This window comes from Galeopterus variegatus, unplaced genomic scaffold (genome assembly GCF_000696425.1).
Source record: "Galeopterus variegatus unplaced genomic scaffold, G_variegatus-3.0.2 Scaffold4, whole genome shotgun sequence".
In the NCBI taxonomy this organism is placed as follows: Eukaryota; Metazoa; Chordata; class Mammalia; order Dermoptera; family Cynocephalidae; genus Galeopterus; species Galeopterus variegatus.
The window spans coordinates 295,493-319,250 of record NW_007726115.1 but is presented as its reverse complement, the minus strand read 5'-3'; the positions used below and the strand labels follow the sequence as shown (position 1 = coordinate 319,250).

Below are 23,758 nucleotides of genomic sequence, written 5' to 3'. Positions count from 1 at the left end.
AACTCCATCAGAGATCAAAACTGTTAATATTTTAAGTGTATTTTACAGTTATATACATGAATGTACATATATGTATTTTTAAATATATGTACATCTACATCAAATACTTGAAGTTCAGAAGTACAGAGCATTTTACAATTTGTTTATTTGATTATGTAGTAGAAATCTCTTTTAATATCATTCAGTTTTCCTCTCCCACATTGTTCTTAAAGGCGATATAGTAGGCTGCTTTACAGATACATTATGGGTTATCTATCCATTTCCCTGCAGTTGGACATTTAAAAAGTTTTCGATTTTTTTGTAATTGAAAGACACATTGAAATACTTGTAGGAAAAGCTTTATCTGTTTCCATAATCACTTCCATAGGATGAATTCCCAGTCATGGGATCGTCGAGTCAGAGCCATACCTATGCTGTATAGACATCCAGACTCCCTCCAGGAATCCAGTACCAGGCTACATTCCAACCAGCATACAGACAAAAGAAGACCTCGTTGCACAGCTCATTACTAACACTAGACAACAGCATTAAAAAATCTCTTAGCCAAATTGATTAATAAAAAACAGCATCATATTTAAAAGTTTGTGCTCTTTTGATTAGTATGTGGTTGAACCTACTAATAGATCTGCAGATCATTTGTATTTCTTCCTCTGTGAACTAACTTCATATTTATTATCTATTTTTTTATTAAAGTGTGCATCTGTTTTTTAATACTTTATAATAGCTTTTTTATAAAGCTATTCAAACTTTATAGCTCTGACATTATTACAAACATTTTCCTAGTTTGCAGCTTAAGTAAACTTAATTGTTTTTAATTATAAAAATAATAAATACTTAAGTAGATACAAAAATATAAATCCACATAAAATTAAAAGTTAAAGTTATCCTTTTTCTTCCTTCAATCTACCCCTGAGTGTTATTTACTTTTTAATTTGTATGGAACTTTTGACATAAAGGTCTTAAATATTCAAATAGTCAAATTTATGACCTTTCTTATTTTTCAGTTTCTGCCTTAAATGGTTTGTTAGAAATAATATGAAAGTGGGCCGGCCCGGTGGCACTGGAGCGCAGCTGCATTCCCGCCGAGGGTTGGGATCCCACATACAGACCTGCCGCTCACTGGCTGAGCCAGGTGCGGGCGCAACACCGAGGGTTGCGATCCGTTGCTGGTCACGAAAAAAGACAAAAAGGAAAAAAAAGAAAAGAAAAGAAAAGAAATAATATGAAAGCAATAAGGTAAGTATATTCATTTATATGTTCTTCTAAACCTTTTATGGTTTAATTCTTAAATTTAACTCTCTAATACATTTGTAATTTATTTTGCTGTATGGCAATAAAGTTAAGATCTATATATTTTTTCAAATAGTCAACAATGCTAACATATTTATCTGCTGCAGTGTTTTTTATTTATTTATTTAATTTAAAGCACTGGAAACTTTTTTTCAAATGATGGCTTCATAGGGTGTGTACATGGTGAATAGAAGGGTCCTGGGCGGTTGGGACCTTGCAAGTTTTTCCTCAGCAGTACTAAGGAGCAGTCTGACACTCCCCACCTGTTGGACACCCTCGTGGGGCACTCCGTCGCCTGGCTGCCCTCGCACACCTCAGATCTCTGACTGCTCCTTCCCAGCCTCTTCCGCAGGGCATTTGCTCCTCTGCCCATCATTTGAGGGTTAGGGGCTCCCAACTCCCTCCCTGGCATCTGGCAGCAATCTTTGCCAAACCCTAGGCATCAATGACTCTATATTTAATGGCTTTCAAATCCTCATTTCCATCACAGATCACTGTCCTGAGTTCCTGCCCATAAGCAAAACACCTTACAGTATCTCATGACCATTTCAACGTGAACATGTTCAGACCTGAACTCATATATTCCCCCTATTCCAGATCCTTCTTTTCCTCTCTTTAACTTAGAGAATTGGGCCACTATCCTCCCAATTTCCTCAACAAGAAACCTGAAGTCATCCCACATGCTACCACCCCTCCCCCATTCGGGTATTAAATCCTATTGCTGCTACTCCCTAAATATCTCCTGTGACATTTTCCTCTGGTCCCTTCCCACCTGGCATCCGTCTAATTTATTTTTAGATTACTGCAGAGCTTTTGTGCTCCTGGCTGCCGGTCTACCCCTTTGCAGTCCATCTTCCTCACTTACACTACAGTTACATTTCTCAAGAAAAACGAGTAAGCTTAACATCCTTTCTTGGCTCCCAAACACAGCTTTCAAGACAGGGCCTCTGCTTTCCTCTCGCCCTTTCCTCCCGTAGCCCTCCCAGGGCCTCCATCAGCGAGCGACTGGAAGTCACCGAAAGCCCGGTGCTCCTAAGATCTGAGGCCCAGACTCACACCGCCCTCCCCAGCCGGCCGCCCCCCAGGTTCAGCCCTGGGGAAGCTTTCCCTGTCCACCCAAGTTCCATAGCCCCCTGCTGCGTCGGGCCTGTGCAGCCCCCTTTTTCAGAAGGACACAATTCAATGCAAGAGAGCAAGGGGAGGAGGAGGGGAGAAATTTTTAAAAAGGCTGTGGGCTCAGGATGTGTTTGGCGTCCAACTCTTGATTGGCCTGGGAAGTAACTTAGCCTCTCTGGGCCCGGCCTCATTGTCTGTATAACGGGGCTACGAAGCACCCAAAGCGCCCAGCCCCCCACCCATGTGTGGAACGCTTGGGTGTGAGCTCCCCGCCGTCAGGGTCACGGCATAGGCACTGCTGTACCGGCCAAGCGTGGCACCGGGGGTGGCCCCGGCGGCGGCGGTGGCGGCGTCCCCGGCTGGCTCGCGCGCGCTCCTCTCCCTGGCGGCGGCCCGCCCCTGGAAGGTCAAGATGGAAGAGATCCTGAGGAAGCTGCAGAGGGAAGCGTCCGGGAGCAAGTACAAAGCCATCCGGGAGAGCTGCACCTGGGCCCTGGGTAAGCGCGGCGACCGTTGCCGGCCACCTGCGGGCCGGGGCTGGACGCGCCGCTGCGTGCGGGGCTTGCGCTGAGTGGCGGCTGCGGCTGCCTTCCGTGCAATTGCGAGAGTTGCCTCCGGGAATTCGTGTGGGGTGCGAGAACCTTGGCGCGGGTGTGCACATCCAGCCGCCTCCCCTCCGGTCCCTTATTCTTCTCCTAACGCTTAACCGGGAACCGCTGTCCTCCTCTCCACCGGGCGGCCCCCTTCTCCCGGTCCCCAGCACCGTGGACGATGGTCACCCATCGCCGAGTTAGGCAGGACCCCGAGCCGGGGCGAATCCCTGGGCCTGATATTGTAGCGCCTGTTGGGGAGAGGGAAGTTAAACCAACAACCCCGATCTCCAGTCATTGAAAGGTCCAGCAAAGAAAGGTTTATTTCATTTGATTTTCCTGACCGAGGCCAGCTTGCTAAGTATTAGCTTTCATGGTTACTGGACATGAAAAATAACATACGGGCAGGATTATGTTACCTCTGCAATTCTGTTGTGGTCTGCCCGTCGGACAGGTGGGATTTTAGATGTGTGAGCTATGTTAGCGCTGAAATAAGTTCCAGGTAGCAAATTTGTGTTTACCATCAGTGTCAGGTTGCAGAACTCAACAGCGGAAATAACGGAAAAGACATTTCAATTAGGCAAGGATTTGGGGCAATCAAAATTATCAGGATGGGAATGCAAAGAGATCAGGAGCATACTTTGGGTGAGAGTGATGCTTTTAGAAAAGGAAAGACCAAGAAGACACCAGGGCAGCTCTATGGGCCCCTCGCCTTGCCTTGCCCAAGCCAGCATGTGATTCCTCAGTTACCACTCAATTGAAAAATAAAATTGAATCCCTTTACCTCGCAACCAAGAAACAACCAGTGCTTTTCATGGCACTGTGCTGTGATGCAGCCTGAAAGAAGATAAAATGCCATTAGCAGGCTTTCCTCTAATGCAGAATTCTGATGGTGTTTTAGGTGACTGTTATATTTGATAGGTCTTAATTCACGTATGTTTGGGTGTATACAGACAATCTATATAGCAACATCATTTTTTTTAGCATCGTTTTTTTAACCTGTGTGTATCATCAAAAAATTGTCTACAATGTTGTCTAGGAAGTTGATCTTGTAGGTGGAATTAGAACTTGACCATTTTAGTTAAAAGAAAATGGACCAGATAACTGAGAGAGCAACAAGGCTTTTAAAGCCACAGAACTATTTTTGTATTGCCATTGTCATTCAGCAGCATGATTCAGAGCTAGATTCCCACATGGCTCTAATGAAGGGTCACAGATGGCTGGGTAACATAATGCTCTAAACATGCCATTCCTAGTATTCATTGTTATTTTTCTGTAATTTAAGCAGATTTAAACAGGGAGGAGGAGAGTAATCTGGTATTTTTAATAAGTTTGAATTTTGATATTCAGCATCTTGTTAAGTGAAACTATAGTGTTGCTGAGTTTAGGTCCTTGGAGGCACTGGGGAAGTTGAGAGCTGAGGCGGGTGGATTATCTGCGTCAAGCCTAAAATCCAGCCTGACTGTAGGAGTAGATGTGGTTCCTTTCCCAGTGATTGTTCCCTAATTAGTAAGAGGAGACATAAGTGTGTGAAATAGTTAAATAATAGTGCAGGGCATTCATTATATAGGTTGGAAGGAGCAAACCAGGAAAACAGGTCGAGAAGAGGGAGTGAATGTGAGGTAGAGGTGTAGGCGGGAGTTGGTGTGAGCTGGTGGGGCTTTGGAAGTAGACTTCACTTGAAGAATGGGTAAGCTGTGGGTTCCTTCTTTCCTTTGCTTATTTAATTAGCAGACATTTATTTAGACCTCCCCTGTACTTGGCAGTGGGATATGACAATGAATAAAATGCTCCCTGTGAGGGGTGTGCCTGAAGGGCACTTTGGAGGGAGAATGCAGCATACACAAAGCCATGGAGATACGGTTTCCTGTTGTCTTTCCTACTCCAGTCCATTTTCCCTGACCCCATCAGTGTTTTTACTGTAAAATATCTGTCACTCCTGAACCCCGCAAGTTCTGTGACCTTCACAGCCAGGCTTCTGAAAAAACGTCTGTGGGGATCGTGTCCATGTCCTCACTTTCTAGTCACTCCTTCATCCTGCTCAGATCTGCCTTTCACCTCTGTCATCCCACCAGTTCCCAGTGGAGAGTAATAATAGCACAGGCCTTGACCTAGCTGGCTGTTCTCATCCCATGTTACAAGTCCTCTTGGTGACACTGAGCACACCTGGGCTCCTGCTCTACCTTATTCTCCGTGACCACACCCTACCAGCTTTGTCTTGGCTCTTGAGCTCTTTGTCTCCTTTGCCAGCCCCAGCTCTTGTCCCCAGCCTTCAGTGTCTGAGTTTCTCAGGGGCTAGCCCTGAGCCCTGGTCTCTTCCTGCCAGCCCTGCTGTAGCTGAACACACACACACACACACACACACACACACACACACACACACACACACACACACACACACACACACACACACACCACAGTGTCGGCTCAGTTTCTCCTCCTTTGGCCTTGTCTCCACAGCACCACTGACTCTGCTGAGCTCACTTTATTGTTTTGCTGATTAATTTGTCTTTCTTAAATCTTCTGTGTTGCCCTATTGGCCACAACAGGCCCAGGTCCGATCACACTTTGACCTGTTCTTAGTTGTGAGTCTTAGGGATACTTTTAGTATCTATCATCCCCTTTCATGTCTTAGCAAGGGGGGAAGAGATGTTTCTCCTTCCCCCATGAACATAATTCAAATTGACAGGGCTTGTTGACTCTAAAGTGTGAAAAGAGGAGTAAACACAATTTGAGTTGAAAAACCAGAGGCACATTGGAGGGATTAAAATAGAATAGTTTTTTGGGAAGAGAACAGTGAGCTTTTCATTATCTCTACAATGGGAGGGAACGATAGTATGAATAATCCACAAATAATGGTAAAGTATTGAACATCCAGGTTGGATTAGTGAGATTTGGGGATGAGCCTCCCAATCAGTATCCCTAACTACAGTGTAATTTTTTTTAAAGTTTAATCTACCGTGTCATAAATGTGTATGAGAATAACAAGTGCATAAAGTGCTTTGTGAACCTGGAAGTCTTTCACAAGTGTGAGTTTAAGGATATTGAAACAGTATTTTCAAGAAAACAGCTTTCCTTTCTCTTATTTTTATTGCAAGAATATTTTAGTATCTTAGCCAGTTATACCTAGATTAAATTGGCATTCTGGTTCAGGTTAGGAATTTAACAATTCATTCTTTGCCTCTAAAGGGAAATGTGTTCTAATTTTTAACCTTCCCCTCCCTGACAGTGAGGCAAGATCTAGGGAAGTCTCTGGAGCTATCAAGGGGAAAGGATTTTAAAATATGGATAACTTGCATGCAGATAATTGAGAATTGACTAATTTATAATTATAGGATTTCCTGAGGAAAAAAGAAAAAAAAAAGAAACTAAGTGAAATTCATGTACAATGTAGATTCTCAGTCTTTAAATATTTATTTTTAACTTTGTAATTTTTCCTTTTGCAGAAACCCTGGGCAGTCTAGATACCATTGTCAAGATCCCTCCACACTTGCTGAGGTAAGAGATGGAAATTATGTAAGAAAACAGAAGTAAAAATTGCCATCATGTTTTCCTGAAGGCCCAGATAACCTCATTGGTTTGCAGCATGTCTTAGTCCATTTTGCTTCTATAACAAAGTACCACAGAGAGGCTAATTTATAATGAAAAGAAGTATATTGGCTCACGCTTCTGGAGGCTGGGAAGTCCAAGAGTGAGGGGCCGCATCTAGTGAGGGCCTTCTTGCTGCATCACCCCAGAAGGACAAAGAGAGGATGAAAGAGAGAAGAGAGAAGGGGACCAAACTCTCCTTTTTGCAATGAACCCTCTCCTGTGATAACAGCATTAATTTGCTCATGAAGGCAGAGTCCTCATGGCCTAAACATCTCTGATTAGGCCCCACCTCCCAACACCGTTGCACTGGGGATTAAGTTTCCATAACATGCTTTTTGGGAGACACATTCAAACCATAGCGCAGTATTTTTCTTGCTGACTAGTGGCTCTTCTTGCATCCATGAGCTGGGATATTTCATGAGGTTAGCATGATGGAAACCTGTTTGCCGTAGCCCACTGTGCAGGAAATGGAGTCAGTGAGCCAAAGCAACAGCCAGGGAAGTCAGTGGTAAAAGGATCAAATTGTTCAAGGAGAAACATAACTAAAATTTCTGTGAGAGAGTGGACGGTGCCATCCACTGTGAATTAGAAAGTAGCGCAGCCCTACTCGGGTGGATTTAAGCCTCACTTGCAACCCTGGCGGGACAGCATCTGGCTGGTTGCAAACTCTGCAGCCGCATGTCACAGTGAATCTACTTCCCCACCTTCTTCACTTCCCCCTACATCTTTTTTTCAGCTTATTGTGAGAAAAATACATGCCTTTGTGAAAAATTTGGAAAGAACAGAAAAGAAAGTTGTCCATAATTACACTACCTAAAGATAACTACTGAGAACATTTTAATAGATTTTCTTCACAGTCTTTGTTCCACACCCATTTTTTTTCAAATTAATATGTAATTTTCTTTACAACTTTGTTTCTTGCTTATTTTTTCACTCAATACCATGTGAAGAACATTTTCTAATCCTGATATATGTTCTTCAAATTAAAATATTGCATATATGAAGGTATACTTCAAAAAGTTCATGGAAAGATTCATATTATTTTTTAATTCTGTTTTTCCATAAATTTTTTTGAAGTACCCTCATACTTCTAGCATATGGCTGTAGCATAATTTATTTAGTAGTTTTCCTCATTAAATATTTGGACTGTTTCCAGGTTTGTTTGAGATTATAAAAAATATTGAACTTCAAGTCCTTTTTTGAGTATGGTTTCTATGTTGTCAGGACACTATGATTGATTAGTTATTTTCTCTCTTTTCAAAGAGATTGAAGAAGAATTATGTTTCTGTCTTTTTTAAAAATCCATTAATTCTCCTATAGTATGTGCTAGAGGTTTATGTATTGTATTGGAATTCATGTGTTAATCAAAGAGTGTACTTTGGTGTGTATAAAGCTTATAAATGGACAGAATGTCTGGCAACAACGTATTTGTCTAGTGGAGAGGTGTTCCTGCTGGAGTGTCCAGCCCACAGGAGAATGTGAAGACTTTCCAAGAGCTACGAAGAAGGCGTGGATAGTTTAAGGGAGTCCATTTCCTGGTCCCCAACTTCTATAAGTTCCCTTTTTAAAAACTGATTTGCTTCAAAACTGATTTTGCCACATCTTTTCCATCTCACCTTTTACTGTCACTCTTCTCCCACTTGACAAAGGAAAAGCACAACTATTACCCATGCTGTGGTGTGGTATCCTGGGGTACAAAAATCTCATCCCACCACTGAAGGATTATGAAAACATTAGTGTCCGTGTTGGCAAAGGCAATGGTGATAAGGACCAGGAAACACATCTTTTTGCAAGTTAGGTAGTTCTGACTTCTTGGTTTTCAGCAAAATTGAAGGAGGACCTAATCTAGTTATAAGATGATAGGCAAAAGGATTTTTGGTAAATCTTCTTTATTCCTTTATTGTTTATGTAAGTAGGGTTTCTTACTGCTTACATCTATAAAAGTGAAAAAAAAAGATATGGAATCGATGCTAAACCCTACTTTATTATAGTAACTGGTAATATCCTTCCATAGCTACGTGAACTAATTAGGGGGGAAAAATGAGCAAGCTCTGTCCCTTCCTTTTGAAATGCATTTCCAATAAAACTGGATTTTCCATGTTAATTATATTAACATTCTGATAAGTAATTATTAATGTTCTTTGGATCAATTGTGTGCATTGGTAATGATAGCTCTAACTGGAAGAAAATTGAACACTTTTTTCCATTTTTTTATTGTGGCCAAACACATATAAGGATTGCCATATTAAGCATTTTTAAACATACAATTGCATGGAATTAATTACATGCACAATGCTGTGTAAGCACCACTTCTATCTATTTCCAAACGTTTTCATCATCCTAAACATAAACTCTGTACCCATTAAGCAACGACTTCTCATTATTCCTCTTCCTCTGTTTTTGGTAACCTCTAATCTACTTCCGTCTTTGGAAAATTGAATACTTTTAAGCCTTATGGTCACAGGAAATTTTATTTATTTATTAATTTTTAATTTTAATTTATCAATATACAATGTAGTTGATTTTTGTGTCCCTTTACCGATTCCTCTTTCCCTCTTTCCTCTCCCCCCTCCCACCCATCAACATCATATCCGTTCACTTGTCTTAACAAGTTCAAGGAATTGTTGTGATTGTTGTGTCTTCTCCCCCCCCCCACCATTTGTTTGTATATTTATTTATTTATTTTTAGCTCCCACAAATAAGTGAGAACATGTGGTATTTCTCTTTCTGTGCCTGACTTTTTTCACTTAATATAATTTTTTCTAAGTCCATCCATGTTGCTGCAAATGGTAGTATTTCATTCTTTTTTTATAGCAGAGTAGTATTCCATTGTATAGATATACCACGTTTTCCTTATCCACTCATCTGATGATGGACATTTGGGCTGGTTCCAACTCTTGGCTATTGTAAATAGTGCCACAATAAACATGGGAGTACAGGTATCCCTTTGGCATGATGATTTCCTTTCCTCTGGGTATATTCCCAGTAGTGGAATAGCTGGGTCATATGGTAGATCTATCTGTAATCGTTTGGTCACAGGAAATTTTTTAAAAACCACTTTATACATACTTTGTTACAGAGAAGTATAATAGAAAGATTAATAAAACCCTTTCAAGCATTAAAACATATTGAGAGAAAATTCTTTGGGCAAAGTGGAATGGAAAAAATGAGTTCAAAGAGAAAAGAGAACAATGCAGCATTTTTTACTATTAAAGAAGAGTTTATGTATTTTTTGATAAATGAAGATGGTTTTCAAATTGCTGTGGTATTTAGATTTCATGAGATACATTTAAAATATGATATGTTTTAATTAAAAATTTTAGTAATTCCAATATGCCAGAATTACAGCCTTTGCAACTAGTTAAAATTGTGATGAAAAAATTTAAATGTCAACTTAAAATATGTGAAAAACAGAATTTTAGACTTTTCTTAGTGGCTACAGGAGCAGAAAAGTTTGATGACCACTGCTCTAAAGGTTGTTTCCCAATCTGAAGTGGTGTTTAACCTGACGAGGAGGCTGTCTGTGGTTCTGCGTATGTGATAAAAGGTCTGCCTTCAGCGTGAGGGGCAACAAGGTCGTGATGGTAACCAGAAGAGGTTCCTGGTCCCCTGGTTGGGAATGTTCATCAGAAGGCAACTGGTACTTTCCAACTCTGGTTGGGGGCTGGCGGGTTTGCATGTACATGTGTGCACACACATGTAACCAGATAAGTTGAGCCTGAGGACACATGTTTGGTGTGCCTTTTAGCCATTTAGCTTTACTTTATTCAGTTGTCTTGAGCTTTACCCCAGAGCCAGCTTAACCATCTTGTACACACGTAGGAAGTGGTCATAAAATTGGTGAGGGGGTGTTGGATGAGGGATTCATATATACAAGCATCTTTACATATCTTCACCATTGTTGGGAATATAATTTAGAGTGTTTATTCTAATGATAAAGAGCTAGTGATATTGTCTTTGTATACAAAAGAATGCGCATTATTGTATTTCAGATGCACAAGGAGATCTATCAGATCATCTTGTACAGGGAGCTGAACTGTATGAAGGAAACATAGATATGAGCCTTGTGCTCAGAGGGTTTTTATTCTGAATGTGGAGAATGAAAACGAACAAAAGTGGAAAACTCTGTCATGTGGTAGCAAGTTTAAATTTAGTGTAGACTTCTACACGTATGAGATGGTTGCAGTTTGACTGCGATTCTCAATAGTGAAGACTCTCAAAGATATAGGAAGAAGCCATAATTAGAGTCAAAATAGCTATTGAATCAAAATAGTCTGATTTACTATTTCACATTATTATTGGGGAAGTGATATAATGAGAACATATACGTAATGGGCCTTCTCCTCTTCATTTTGAATCCATTCTCCTTTAATCCTTTGATTCATGTTCTAGGCACTTTAAATCCAGAGTGCACTTACTCTGTCCAGTCATTATGTTTGATGTGGCATCCTTCTGTTTCAGCATCTGCTCGAAAATATCTAGACACTGTAAATATTTGTCTGCTCATGAGGAAGAATATGGATATATTAATTATTTTTCTTCAATTATATTTAATATGTGGGAAAGAAACCAAGTTCATAAACTATCCCTTGCAGATTTTTGAAAATTGTTTGTTTTGGAAAGGGCTACAGGGAATCATTCAAAATCTTGAGTACTTTTGCTTTGTTGTTTTTCCTATTTTCTCTTTTGTCATTGATTGATTACTTTCATATTAAGTATATTACCATTCTGTTAAATAATTACTAATATTGTTTTAATCAATTGTGTAAATTAGGAATTGTAGCTCAAATCAGGAGATTGAAAGACATATATTGAAATTGAACCTTTGAGAGACATGTGTTGTATAATCTTTCCTTTTTACCTTTTGCCATTGATTGCTCTAAGGATTTCTTGTACAAACCAAAGTTCTGTGTTCAAATGAATGACTTAAGAGACTGGTGACTGGGTTGGGTTATGCATAGGGCATTCTAGAGGAGACAAAATGATAAAACATTTTAGGTGGAATTAAGTAGTGGGCAGGAGACATTGTTTATTTGTGCCCAAGGCTCTTTCAGTAAGCAAATGCTCGCTCTCATTGTTGATGTGAGCAGCAGGGATAGGAATTCCTGAGAGCACCAGTGAGATTCATTGTCAGGGATGGAGGAAGGTCCAGGGAACCTGTCCTGTGGAATAGTTCCTGAGTTTGTTAGTAGATAGTCATGTACAAATCTTCCCACTTTCCTGCCCTTAATTGTGCTTTTGATTTTGGTGGTGAGTTTTGAGGGTCCTTATTTTCCTCCATGAGGAGGCTGTACTCTCCTGTCTTTGCTGCTCTTTTCCCTTTTCTTAAACTTCAAGGCCTTACATGTGTCTTTGCAGGCTTGACTGAAACCTATGAAATAGTGGGCTGTTCCGACATCCCTACACTCAAGAGGCCATCTATAGCACAGGCTGTGCCTTAGGTTAGGGTCACCATCTCCATGTACTCCTTGTTTTACAAGCAAAAGTTAACTCACATTGACAGACTTGGTAAAATGACCACTCATAGCCACTGACGTTATCTTGATTAGCTGCTGGTTTTTCAATCAAGTGATAAGACCTGGAAGCTACTGATTAAGAACAATCAGTAATTGTCTTAGTTTGGTTGGGCTGCTATAACCAGATGCTGTAGACTGGGTAGCTTTTAAACAACAAAAATTTATTTCCCACAGTTCTGGAGGCTGGGAAGACCAAGATCAAGGTGCTAGCATGGTCAGGTTCTGGGGAGGCCCCTCTTCTGGGTTGAAGACTGCCAAGTTCTTGCCATGTCCTCACATAGTGGAAGAGCAGATGAGCTTTCTCAGGCCTCTTTTTTAAGGGCACTAATCTTTTTCAGGAGGGCTCTGCTCTTATGATCTGATTACTTCCCAAAAGGCCCCACCTCCTAATGCCATCGCCTTGAGGGTTAAGATTTTAAAATATGAATTTGGAGGGATACAAACATTCAGACCATAGCCGGAGTTAATACATTTGTTATTTTCTGTTCTCTAACAGGCTTGTATGTTACCCTCTCACGCACTATACCTCTCTGCTTTTCCTCTGTGGTTTTTGGAATCAAGGGATAAGTCCAAAATGGCCTGGTCATTTTATGGCATTTTCAGTACTGTTGTGGTTTCATCATGAATTTTCAGGACTGATGGCTGTGTTTCGTGAGACTATCACCAGCCGTACCTGGCAGGGAGCACCTGGCTTAAGCATGTCTTGAGGTGCCATCACTTCTGTAATGTTTAGCTTCTTGCAAGTCACTATATCCCCCACCCCTCTTTATGCCCTGCAGTCCTTGTGATGGCTTGGTTGTGCAAGACCTAGATCTGTCTGATCCTTTGTTTTTTCCTCCAAAAAATTGAAGAGCTTATACTTTCTTTAACCCTGTTTGTTGAAGGAAAAGGATGTATGCCCCTACTGAGTACGTTCATTGTTGTTTGCAATCACTGCTTCTTCCAGATCATTCTTGACCTGCTGGCCCATGCCCCGGGAATGCTCTTCCCTGTCTGGAGGACTCCGCAGTGTTGTTCTGCCTCTGAACCTGGGTTGGGAGTGCTCAATCCCTCTGCTGGCATGTGTGCTGGAATGCCCAGCCCTCTATCCTCCCCAGTGGATTTGAAACCCCAAATTCTGGTAGCTGTGGGTCCGAACACCTTAATATAAGTCTATGTAAATCTGCAAGGAGGGGGCTTTTCACCCCAAGCCAAGGCCCGGAGACTTTAGGCCTCTCCCACCTTGGCTGGCACGGCTGGGCTGAGCTGGCTGTCTGTCTGATATACAGCTCCATCTTCCCCGTCACATGTCCCCTGGGGCCCATACTGAAGTGAGGCAAGTGGGACCAAGCTGTGTAAGTGCAGGGCTGGATCCTGAGTTTATTTAAAAATTTTATATGTTGTTCATTGTGAATTTTTTGCGTGAATTTTGATTTTTTGGTAAATGTGGATTAAAAAATTATTTATCTTAATTACTGAGTTTTTTAGTGCTCTCTTAAATTTTGTGCCCAAGGCCAGTGAGAAGATGCTCACCTCATCCTAGGTCTGGCCCTGCACTCCCATCCTGTTAAGCTTTGTTTTGCCTCCTCAGGATTCTATTTCTCAGGATTTTAGTAAAGACGTCTTTACTAAAGATATTGCTTTTTGTCCTGCTTTGAGTGGAAACTCAGTGGCATATGCCATCAGGGAAATGAGCTTTCCTGTGATCAAGGCCACGTCTAGTAAGTTCCCCCTTCCAGGATACTCTCTCTCTCTCACATGTACTCTGGTTTTACTGAAGGCACTTCCCAGCCCCACCACGCTTATGTCCTAGGGCCATCTCATAAGTTGAAATATAGCTAGAGCATAGACCAAAATAGCAGGTTTGGAGGTGTTTGGTTAGTAACCCAATGCCTCCCTCTTATATGGGGCACTAAAATATTAGGGGTACATGTTCTGAGCTGCTCTCTTCATCAGGATCATCCATGGGTCTAACATGCAGCCTTTCTTCACCTCCTCAACCTGTTATCCTTGAAGATGGTGCTGAGGTGTCCTGAAGTCCTTTCTCACCCTGACAGGTGGAAGTGGTCCTTCTCTCCATTGTGCCTTCACTATGCTCCTTACGTAGTTCTGTCACGGGGCTTATCAACCACACTGGCTGTTAAGGGTTCTGTTCTCAGACCCTATCCTCAAGGAGCTCATCTTTTTAAATTATTCATCTTTGTATCCCATAGCTATATGTCCTATAAATGTTTGTGGGATGAAACTGCCTCTTCAAACTTTGCAGCACATGTCCCAGAGAGCCTGTGCCCTTATCTCCTAGATTCTTGGAAAACATAATATTTGGAAGAATCTGTGCCAGAATGGAATCTCAGCTTTGGCAATAGAACTCCAAATGTCTCACTGAATGAGAGCGTAGGTTCCAAAGAGTAGAACCAGAAGCCCAACACCCAATTCATTGACCTCAGCTAGTATAGACTTAAATCCCTTGCCCTCTACTCAATTAAAGTCCTGAACAGCCTAATGCATATTAGATCAAGGGTGAGGGGTGGTGGTGGTAGATATGGGGACCCTGAGCAATATTCCATGCCGAAGGATGCTGAATATACAGAGGTTTCAGCTCTCATTAGGTTCCCATGGAAAGTCCTTTGCCCACCTGGAAGAAGCATGCTGCCTGCCCTATCCCCAGCCCCAACACCAATTTGACTTGGTATATTTCTGTTCTAAAGAACTGAAGAACCTTCACTCCCATCCCACCCCAACCCAAGACTGTCCCTTCCTTCTAGCCCAGGTTACTTACAATAGAATTGGTCGGGATGAGATAAAACTGTCAAGAGAATATCCTCAAGCTGTCTTGTTAAAAGGCAGCCATTGGCAGTGAACCTCTAGATGGCATTACTCAGTGCCCCTTTGGGAACAATTCCAGGGATGACTCCAGCCATAGGCCAGGTGCCATATTTCTTATCTGCTTCATGATTCTTCAGAGCCAAACTCAGCCTAGTTGCTTTCTTCAGCCAGTTGTACTTCCCAGAAAGACTCAAATAGCCCTTCTTCCCATTTGTCCTTGTTTGTGTACCCACCTGCTTCTGTCTCCACCCTGGCTGTGCCTTCTGCCCAGCACTCTATTTTGCCTGCCTGGTCCAGACACTTCTCTCAGCTCAGATACTGACACTTCCTCCTTGTCGTGCCTTGGAGACCTGCTGATCTTTCATGCAGAGTGGGAGCACATTTATCAGCATTTATGCGTGGAGAGAACATCCTTAATAGCTTCCCATTCTACATATCGCTTTATTTTAATTGCTTTTATGCTGCATTGATCTTAGTGCTTTAGTTCTGTGCTTTGAACCCTGGAGCAGCTTCTGCAGGACATGTGAGTTTTTTGGTTTTGATTGAAGAGAGAAACATATCACCATCAACTGGGAAGGACTGTATGTGACTTTAAATGATGAATACAGCAAATACCTTCATAGCCATCTTTGGCAGGCAGTTTCATTTTCATGAGTGTTGTTTCTGCCTTTCTTATGTCATGGAGAAGTGTTGGGCTCCCCTGTCAAGAGGAGGAAAGCAATAGGGAATGCTGAAATCCATGTTAAAATCAAGATGCCCTGAAAATGTTTTTCCTTTCCCTACTGCTATGGAAGATAAAGAGTATCCCTCCACCTTTTCACATAGAATAAGTGATAATACTACACTATTTCCTAACTTACAAATGGCCTTTTCTGTGTGTTATCTGCCAGCCTGTGAGCCAAGCCTAATGGTTTTCATGTTTTTCTCCCTTTGATAAGGAAGAACTACAATTAGGTCTCAATTATAAAGCTTCTCTTTGTTAATAGCCCCAACCTAAAAGCACTTTTTAAGTGATACAGTAATCATTTAAAGAACTTACCACTCAAAGAACAAGTGCATAAGCCACTGAAGCTAGGATGTAGGAGGTATTTGCTTGAGTGATATTTTAGGATGTGAGCAAGATATAATGTTCAGAAACCAGCCATGGCCACTTACCCTTCCTTTATGACAAATGGTTGATGTCTTTATTTTCTAACACTTGATTAAAGGGAAGCATTAGAAGGAAACATAACTCCATGTAGAAAAAGTATAAAAACCAAATCATGACTTTTGTTTCTTAGGTCTCTTCATTCCTTTTGAATGGAATGAAGGTAGGATTTTTGCTGCATGGGTTATTGTGTGCATGGTTTTCATAAATAAACTGTGCCTTATAGGCTCAAATTTCCTGCTTCAATTTCAAAGCACGCCTCTGAGAAATTGTTTATATTGATAGGTTATAAAAATAGACGCCAGGGTATGTGTAGGGACCTGAGCTCATTAGCTCAGTTATGTCAGCAGCTCAATGGGGTGTTTGTATCTCTTTTCCACCCTCTAGGACTTTTCTTCTGGTGCAAGGACTAAAATCATATTCATTTCCTTGGAAGCTTTTGTTTATTAGATGTTTATTTATTTTCTTCTTTTCTTTTTATTTTGTTGCATGTATGGTCAAACTGTATATAAATCAGTAGGATTATGTCATTACACAATGTCCTGATGTATTACTTTTTCAAGTTAAGTCCAACAAAGTTGATACCAGAGATCTCCCTTTATCTGTAGTCTAATACTCTGTTATATAGTGCTTCATAAGAAGCTTAATAGCCTTAACATTTTCCCAGTTAAATTTGGAATACATCAGAACACAGTTAACATTTTTTAAGCCTTTACTATGTTCCAGGGATTCTCCTAGTTGCTGTATACTCTGCTGTCACCTAATCCTGATGGCACTGCTGAGAGGCCAGGGAGACACTGAGGCTTGGGATGCTCTAGCTGGCCAAGCTCCCTGCTCAGCCCAGGCAGAGCCAGGGCTGCTAGATACCAGAGGTCACCTTCTTAACCCGCTCTTGGGTATTGCCTCTCTCATTATTTGATTTCACACAGAAGTTTATTTTTTCTTGTTTGCAGTTTATGGGAAGAGAAGAAATATGTAACATTAGATTTCATGCACTAAATTATTATTATTATTATTATTATTATTATTATTTGTCCTTTTTTTTGTGACCGGCTGCACCGCGCTCAGCCCGGGCCATCCCTATATAGGATCCGAACCCGCGGCGGAAGCGCTGCTGCGCTCCCAGCCCCGCACTCTCCCGAGTGTGCCGCGGGCTCAGCCTGCAGTAAATTATTTGATGAGGCACCATTATTGAAAAAAATCTCGGAAAATCTGCTATATTTCACCACTGCTTACTCACAAGTGCAACTTCCTAATGTAAAAATATGGATTAGAGCAACTTATATCGAAACAACTTCAAATGTAATTTCCAAGGAGCCAGAGATTTTAAAGGGGGGAGGGGATGTCCAGTATTCAGACTGAGGGGAGAGCCATGAATTGTTAGAGCTATCAAGATTAGTGTGTACATGGCTTTGCCAGGAAATGGTTTAAATTGACTTTTCCTCTCTGTAAGGCAGAAGGAAAAAAGATAAAAGAAACTCTAGTCTGGAATTGATGTGGCTACCCACTGGGGAAGCCTGAATTATTAGGTAATTAAATAACTAACCTTTACCTCTCTCAGCTTCTGCTTACTTGACAGAGGGAATTGGCTAGGTAGCAATTAACATGGTTTCTTAAGAAGAGTTAAGGTGAGCAAACCTCCAGAATTACCAAGAATAGATTTGGAGAAGGGCTCATTTTTAGTTCTCAACTAAAGAAATGCCTCTATAATAGATCATATTCTGAGTGGGAGCATACCTAGGCTAATTATCAATTTAATGAAGTCCGGAGAGAACTGTTGTACTTAAAAGATTTTTTTTTTTTCTGAAACCATAGCTTCCCCATTGCTTGCTTTATTTTGTGAACCCCATTTTGTTTTTCTGTATTTACCAGTGGGAAGAAAATCCTTCAAAAACAAAAGGGGTTTTGTATGTTAATTTCAGAGGCTGTCGGTAGGATAGAAGTCAGGCAACTGTGTCCAGCTGCGCTTGGGTTGTGGAGGAGAGATGCCCAGGATGGGGAAGGGCAGGGCGAGGGCTGAACACTGAGAGTGCCCAGCGTTGAGCACGTGTGAGGCTGCTAGATTTACCCTCCAGCATTTTAACTTCAGCTCTCTAAAATAAAGCTGGATGTGGAAGACAAGGCCAGTAACATGACATTTGCTGAAAACAGGGAGGGAAGCATTCGTGTGTGTTAGAGATAGTAGAAATATAGATGTGATTTAAAGTCAACAGGATATTTGATTAAGAAAGGAAACGATTGTTGGTTTAAGGTGTGCGTGCCCAAGCATCCAGTACAGTAGGCGTGTTTGTTTGAGATGATTGCCTTGCAGCTCTCAGTTTTGAATGTTGACATCTCTATCAGAGGGGTCTGGAGAGTGCAATCGGTAGTGAGAAGACAGGGTGGGGGATCTGGGTTCTGGTGGAAGAGACTGTCAGCCTGGGGACTGGCGTCCTGGGCTTGGTGTCAGAGCCCACACAAGCAAGGTCCTGTGTGCTGGGAACCCAGTGAGGAATAAGAAACAAACTCTGTCCCTGCAAAGAGCCCACCACTTGCTGAAGACAAAGTGAAGAGGTCATCTTGATAAACTAAGTCCTGGGTGCAAGTCCCAGTTCTCCCACATATGGCCCATGGGACCTCAAGCTAGTTGTATTGCCTGTCAGCTTCTATAAATGGAGGTGAAAACTGAAAGGTGATGAGGTGCCTCTGTTTCCCCAGGATGACAGGTCTGGAGAGATGCCATTGCTGGCCACACAGGTGGAATCAGCCTCCCTTGCAAGGGCTCAGCACATGTCCATACTGTTCTATCAGGAGAGCCCTCTGCTTGCCCCCTCTGTCCTGGTATCTCCTCTGCATTTGGACAGGAGAACAGCTTCCACCCTATGGGGCTCACTCACAGGGCCCTCTGTGTTACTGGCATGGATTAATGCAGTACTTGGCAGATTTTTTGGTCTCAAGAACCTGTACACTTAAAAATTACTGAGGATCCCAAAGAACTTTTTTTCTTGATTTGGATTATATCTATTTACCATAGTAGAAATTAAAACAGAAAATTTAATTTATTAATTAAAATCGCAATGGCAAGCCTATTACATGTTAATAGAAATGATATATTTTTTATGAAAAATAACTACTTCTACAATCCCCATAGCTATGAAAATTACCCTACAATATCCCCACAAACAATGTACTCCTTACTGGGTTCTTATGAACCAGTAAGGTTCTTAAGAACCCTTATAGGGTTCTTGTCTTATCAGGCAAGACAGTCCTTTGCAGAATGTATGACAAATCACAGATGAAATATCACTCAGGTAAATAGGCTTGCAGTGTTTCAGCTGTTTGCAGTATGATTAAGGCTTTTTTCCCATTCCAGTACTGAGTTTCAAAGGGTGATTTTAGTCAGGACAACAGGGTCCCATGAACAAAAGAGGAGATAAGAATCTAGATTTAAATAGTGTAATTTCCTATTCCTAAGAATACAAAGTGGCTTAATTGGTCCTTGGGAATTATAAACAAATTGGCCCGAGCAGGCAAGATCTGGACAACTTGACTGTGGCAGTCTTAACTGTTCTTAGTGATAAATTCTGGTGTCTGGAATAAGGCAACAGGAATCTTACGCTACTCTGAAAGCGTGTTCCTCTTCCATCTTTTCTTACAGACTGAACAGACTTCTTTGATCCGGCCTCTCTTTTGGCACACCATGATGAGGGTGGCTGTTGGTGGAATTATGGGTTGGGGGGAGGACACCACATTTCCAGTAGTACTGCAACACATACCCACCCAAAGGTAATGGTTTGGTTTGGTTTTTAGCTGGAAGGCATGCAGGGGTTTTCTTAGTTTAGGGAATAATCATTGGCATTTGTTAATTCTCTGGGCCTCCCATCATTTTCCTCTGGAGCAGAAATGGCTACTCACCTACCCAACATCTAACCACTCCCTACCCTAACTGACACCAATTATGCGTAGGATCTGCCTTCATTATCAGTCCTGTGCTTCCGAGAGGCTGCCCGGCTGCAGGCCTGACTGTCTTGTCTGGCCGTGGTTCACCCCGCATCAGAATGGAGTGTGAGATGATGCTGTCTGTCTTGTGAACCAACCATGGGATAAAGCAGACAAAGAGAGGGTGGATTAACAGAAAGATGGAAAGAGCCCAGGGCCTTGGCTGTGTCATGGGAGCACTGTTACCTAAACCTGGAGTCAACCTGCTTCCTTGTTTAAGCCACTTAGGGAATTGCGTTTTCTGCTACTTGCAGCTGAAAGCACACTAACTGATACACCCTCCCCGGAGGAATCCATACGACTCTCAGGGACTCAGAGAAGGGACGATAGCCTAGACAAAAGTGGTAGCTGTCCCCAATCTGAAGATCTGTCAGTAGGATTCTCTTCCTCTTGTCTGACTGCCTTTTGGCCATTCTGTCATCCTTTGATTTCTTCTGTCAGATAAACAGTTGAGATTCTAAATTAAATGTTTGATAACTCTGGTAAAATAGGGAGGAGAGTTGAGACATCTGTGGCATTTACAAGGTGTGAGGCCTTAGACCTGGGGCCTTGGCTTTCTGCCTCACACCCTGGGCATGCAGGTGCATTTATAGCCACCTCCTGCCTCCATAAATAATTTACTCGTGTGCTCTCCTTAGTAGACTCTAAAGTCCATCATCCTTATACCCATGGTCCCTGCTGCAATGTGCCTGACCCCCAATATTAGGGCTACAGAGCATTGTTCTATGCCAGAAGTTGTACCAACTACTTAATATGCATTGTCTTATTAAATTTTACAACAGGTACAGTAGGTACTAATACAATCTGTATTCTAATGATAAGACACTGAGGCCGGACTGACAAAATCACTTGCTTGAAGTCCCATAGTTAATGTGAGATAGAGGTTCAAATAAAGGTCTGACTTGGAAATTGTTCATTTAACAATTACATTTTGAGTCTTCAATGCATTATTTGTTGAATACCTGTCATTTAGATGTGTTAGAGTACAAATTGTTATTTTTATTTATTTTTTCATTTCACCTTTCATACTTGGGTGAAATGTATTGGGATAAAAGGCACATATGCAATTACTTGAATATTGGCTCTTCTCCCGAAACCGGCTTTATCAGAGTACGTCAGTTACAAATGCATTCAGTTGTAAGTAATGAAAAGCCTAATTAATGGTGGTTTAAATGAGATGGAGCTTATTTTCCTCATATAACAGGCAGTCTGGAGCTAGGCTGTCAGCACTGGTATCTCCAGGGTTCTCCTGGCCTTCTATGATATTTGACTCTTCATGCCACAAAATGGCTGTTATAGCTCCAGAAATTACATCCCTATCCAAGACAGAAATAAGGCAAAAAGGCAGAAGGCCTTTTTACCAGGAAAGCAAAAGTTTTTCCAGAGGTGCAATGGAGGCTGGAAAAGCAGGAAACAGAATTGTTGGGAAAGGCTTAGACCGATCCTGACCCCACTTGGGGCCAACAACACTGTGTAGCAAGCAAGGTTGGAATCAAGTCACTGAGAAGAGGGCTGCCAACCACACATTTGAAGTTAGAGGCTTCTAGAATTTGAAGAGGTGGTAAGGAAAGATACTCCATCTTGCAGATAAGACAACTGAGACTTGTGGCAAGCACCTGAGCCTCAGATTCTGCTGCCCTTCTCACTGCATCTTCCCTCATATTCCCATAAGGTGTTTGCTTTCAAAGCTCTTTATCTCCTACTCAGTTTATCCTTCCCATCCTTTTGAAGGAGTCTGGGAAAGTCAGAACCTTCCTAGTGTCTTGTGGATAGAAACTAAGCTCCAGAGAGAGCCAAGTAACATGCCCAGGATGATACCCTATGTTTGTTGGCCAGAACTAAACCATGGATTCCTGAAGTTGGGCCAGAGTTTTTAGCAGACTTCATTGCTTTTCATGATCCTGTGGTCTCCCCTTACAGCCTTCCTGCTTAAACCAGAGCACGGAGGTTTCCTGCTCAGACACCCTAGGCTTTCAACTGGGCTCAGCTGCTTTGGTACCCCAGCAATGATGGCCCTGGGTCTCCAGGGACACCTGGGTACAACCAAGCCTGCATAAGAATATTGGTTCCTTTTGTGTCCCTGTGAAGGTAGGACAGTCAGTCACCTGTTGTGTTATGAAGAGTAATGATGACTATGAATGTTTATTTTGCAGGTTGATTTGACCTTGTCTTTCAGCAGCAGGGTTCCTAGTAATTTTGATCCTGTTTAGCATGTTCCCACCTTCCTCGGCTGGAACATGGTGCCTCGGTACCTTCTGGAACACTGGGAAGAACACTGTGGCCCAGCTCAGCATCCACCTGATGCAAATCATATGTTGGGTCACCCTGGTAACAGGCATCAGTGAAGCCGGCAGAGTGTTTAGGTGGTGGAGTAGATTACTCTGTTTCTCTCAGTTTGTGGACTCTGCCATCAGGAATAGGATGGAAGAAAATGAGTGGCGGGGGGAGGGTCTTTTTTATTTATTTATTTTTTTAACCTCATGGGAGGAGAGACACCTTTCCTTAGCTAGAGGTGTCTACATAGTAGGATTTTGTCAAAATAATATTTATAGTGTTTAAAATACTTGTATACTTGATAAATTTATTGACAAATTCCCTTTGTGTGTATTCACTGTCTTTATCAGCCTTCAGGATCTTAGCTTGTTTTCACTGATTTTGAGGGCACCCGTATGTGCACTTTTGCAAACTCACTAAGTCTGCAGATGCCATGCCATGCCTGCTGCAAATGATTGCGTTGCATTTGCTCTTTGTGCCCTCCAATGGGTATGAATGGTGAGAAAAATGTCAGGCAGACTTACTGTCCCCTGTGATAAATAGGATCATGACAGCCCTCTGCCCTCCTTCAGTCTCTTTTTCATGCCCTGGACTGGGATTGTTGTCAAGCAGCTTTTACTCTCTCAGTTTTACTCTCTTTTGGTCTTTCGTCATTTCACTAAGAGAACAGTCTGCTACTGTTTTTTCTCTTTAGCATGTAAAAAATGCACTGGGCATATTTGTTTTTCTTCCAGCACATGTCTCATTTAGAAAGGTCGTGCAGTTATATAATAGATCTGATATTACCCTGAGTGGAATAGAGCAGCCCATTACTGATGTATTGCTATAAATACAACTGCCTTCAGAGTTATTGGGATATAAAGCAGTTTAAATCAGGCTGAAGGGTAACTGTAATGTCTGAATACAAACCCAGTCTTTGAAACTAAATTTATCCTGGGAAACAGTCTTGTCTTCACATCAGATAGTGCTAGACCTGAGGCTTCTTATTTGGCAGGTTAATGTAGGTCTTATTCAGCTGACCTTACAGGCTGGAGCAGGGAAAGATAGGGTCTATGATATGTTTAAAACAGGCAGCATAAGGAACCAAACTAACCGTTTTGGCTTCCACCCAAGGCCTATTTTTTAAAAGTGCTTGCAGTGCAGAACCTATTGGGATATCAGGTAACCGAAACACCAAAAATATATTACTGCTGGGAGAGGTTGCTGTTTATGGGAAAATAAAATTTTACATCATTGTTCTTTGTCTGATGCTTATTGCCAGAATGAGTTACTTAAGAGGAGTTAGCTCTGGGGCCGGCCCGGTGGCGCACTGCGCTAGTGCGCCGTTTGGGAAGCGCGGCAGCGCTCCCACTGAGGGTTCGGATCCCACATACAGACCGGTTCCCGCTCACTGGCTGAGCGAGGCGCGGGGGCAACACCGAGGGTTGCGATCCCGTTGCCGGTCCCGGTCT

At 42.0% G+C, this 23,758-nt stretch overlaps 1 protein-coding gene across 1 annotated transcript in view; it reads left to right on the top strand.

Annotated features, from left to right (window-relative positions):
* The first annotated feature begins 2,796 nt into the window (after positions 1-2,796).
* KIAA1244 (KIAA1244 ortholog) overlaps positions 2,797-23,758 on the top strand; it is a 152,505-nt gene continuing 131,543 nt past the window's right edge. Inside the window, exons 1-2 of the mRNA XM_008573513.1 lie at positions 2,797-2,903; positions 6,443-6,494. Of these exons, the coding sequence (XP_008571735.1) occupies positions 2,819-2,903; positions 6,443-6,494 (137 nt within the window). The 5' untranslated portion in view covers positions 2,797-2,818. The remainder of the gene's footprint in view (positions 2,904-6,442; positions 6,495-23,758) is intronic.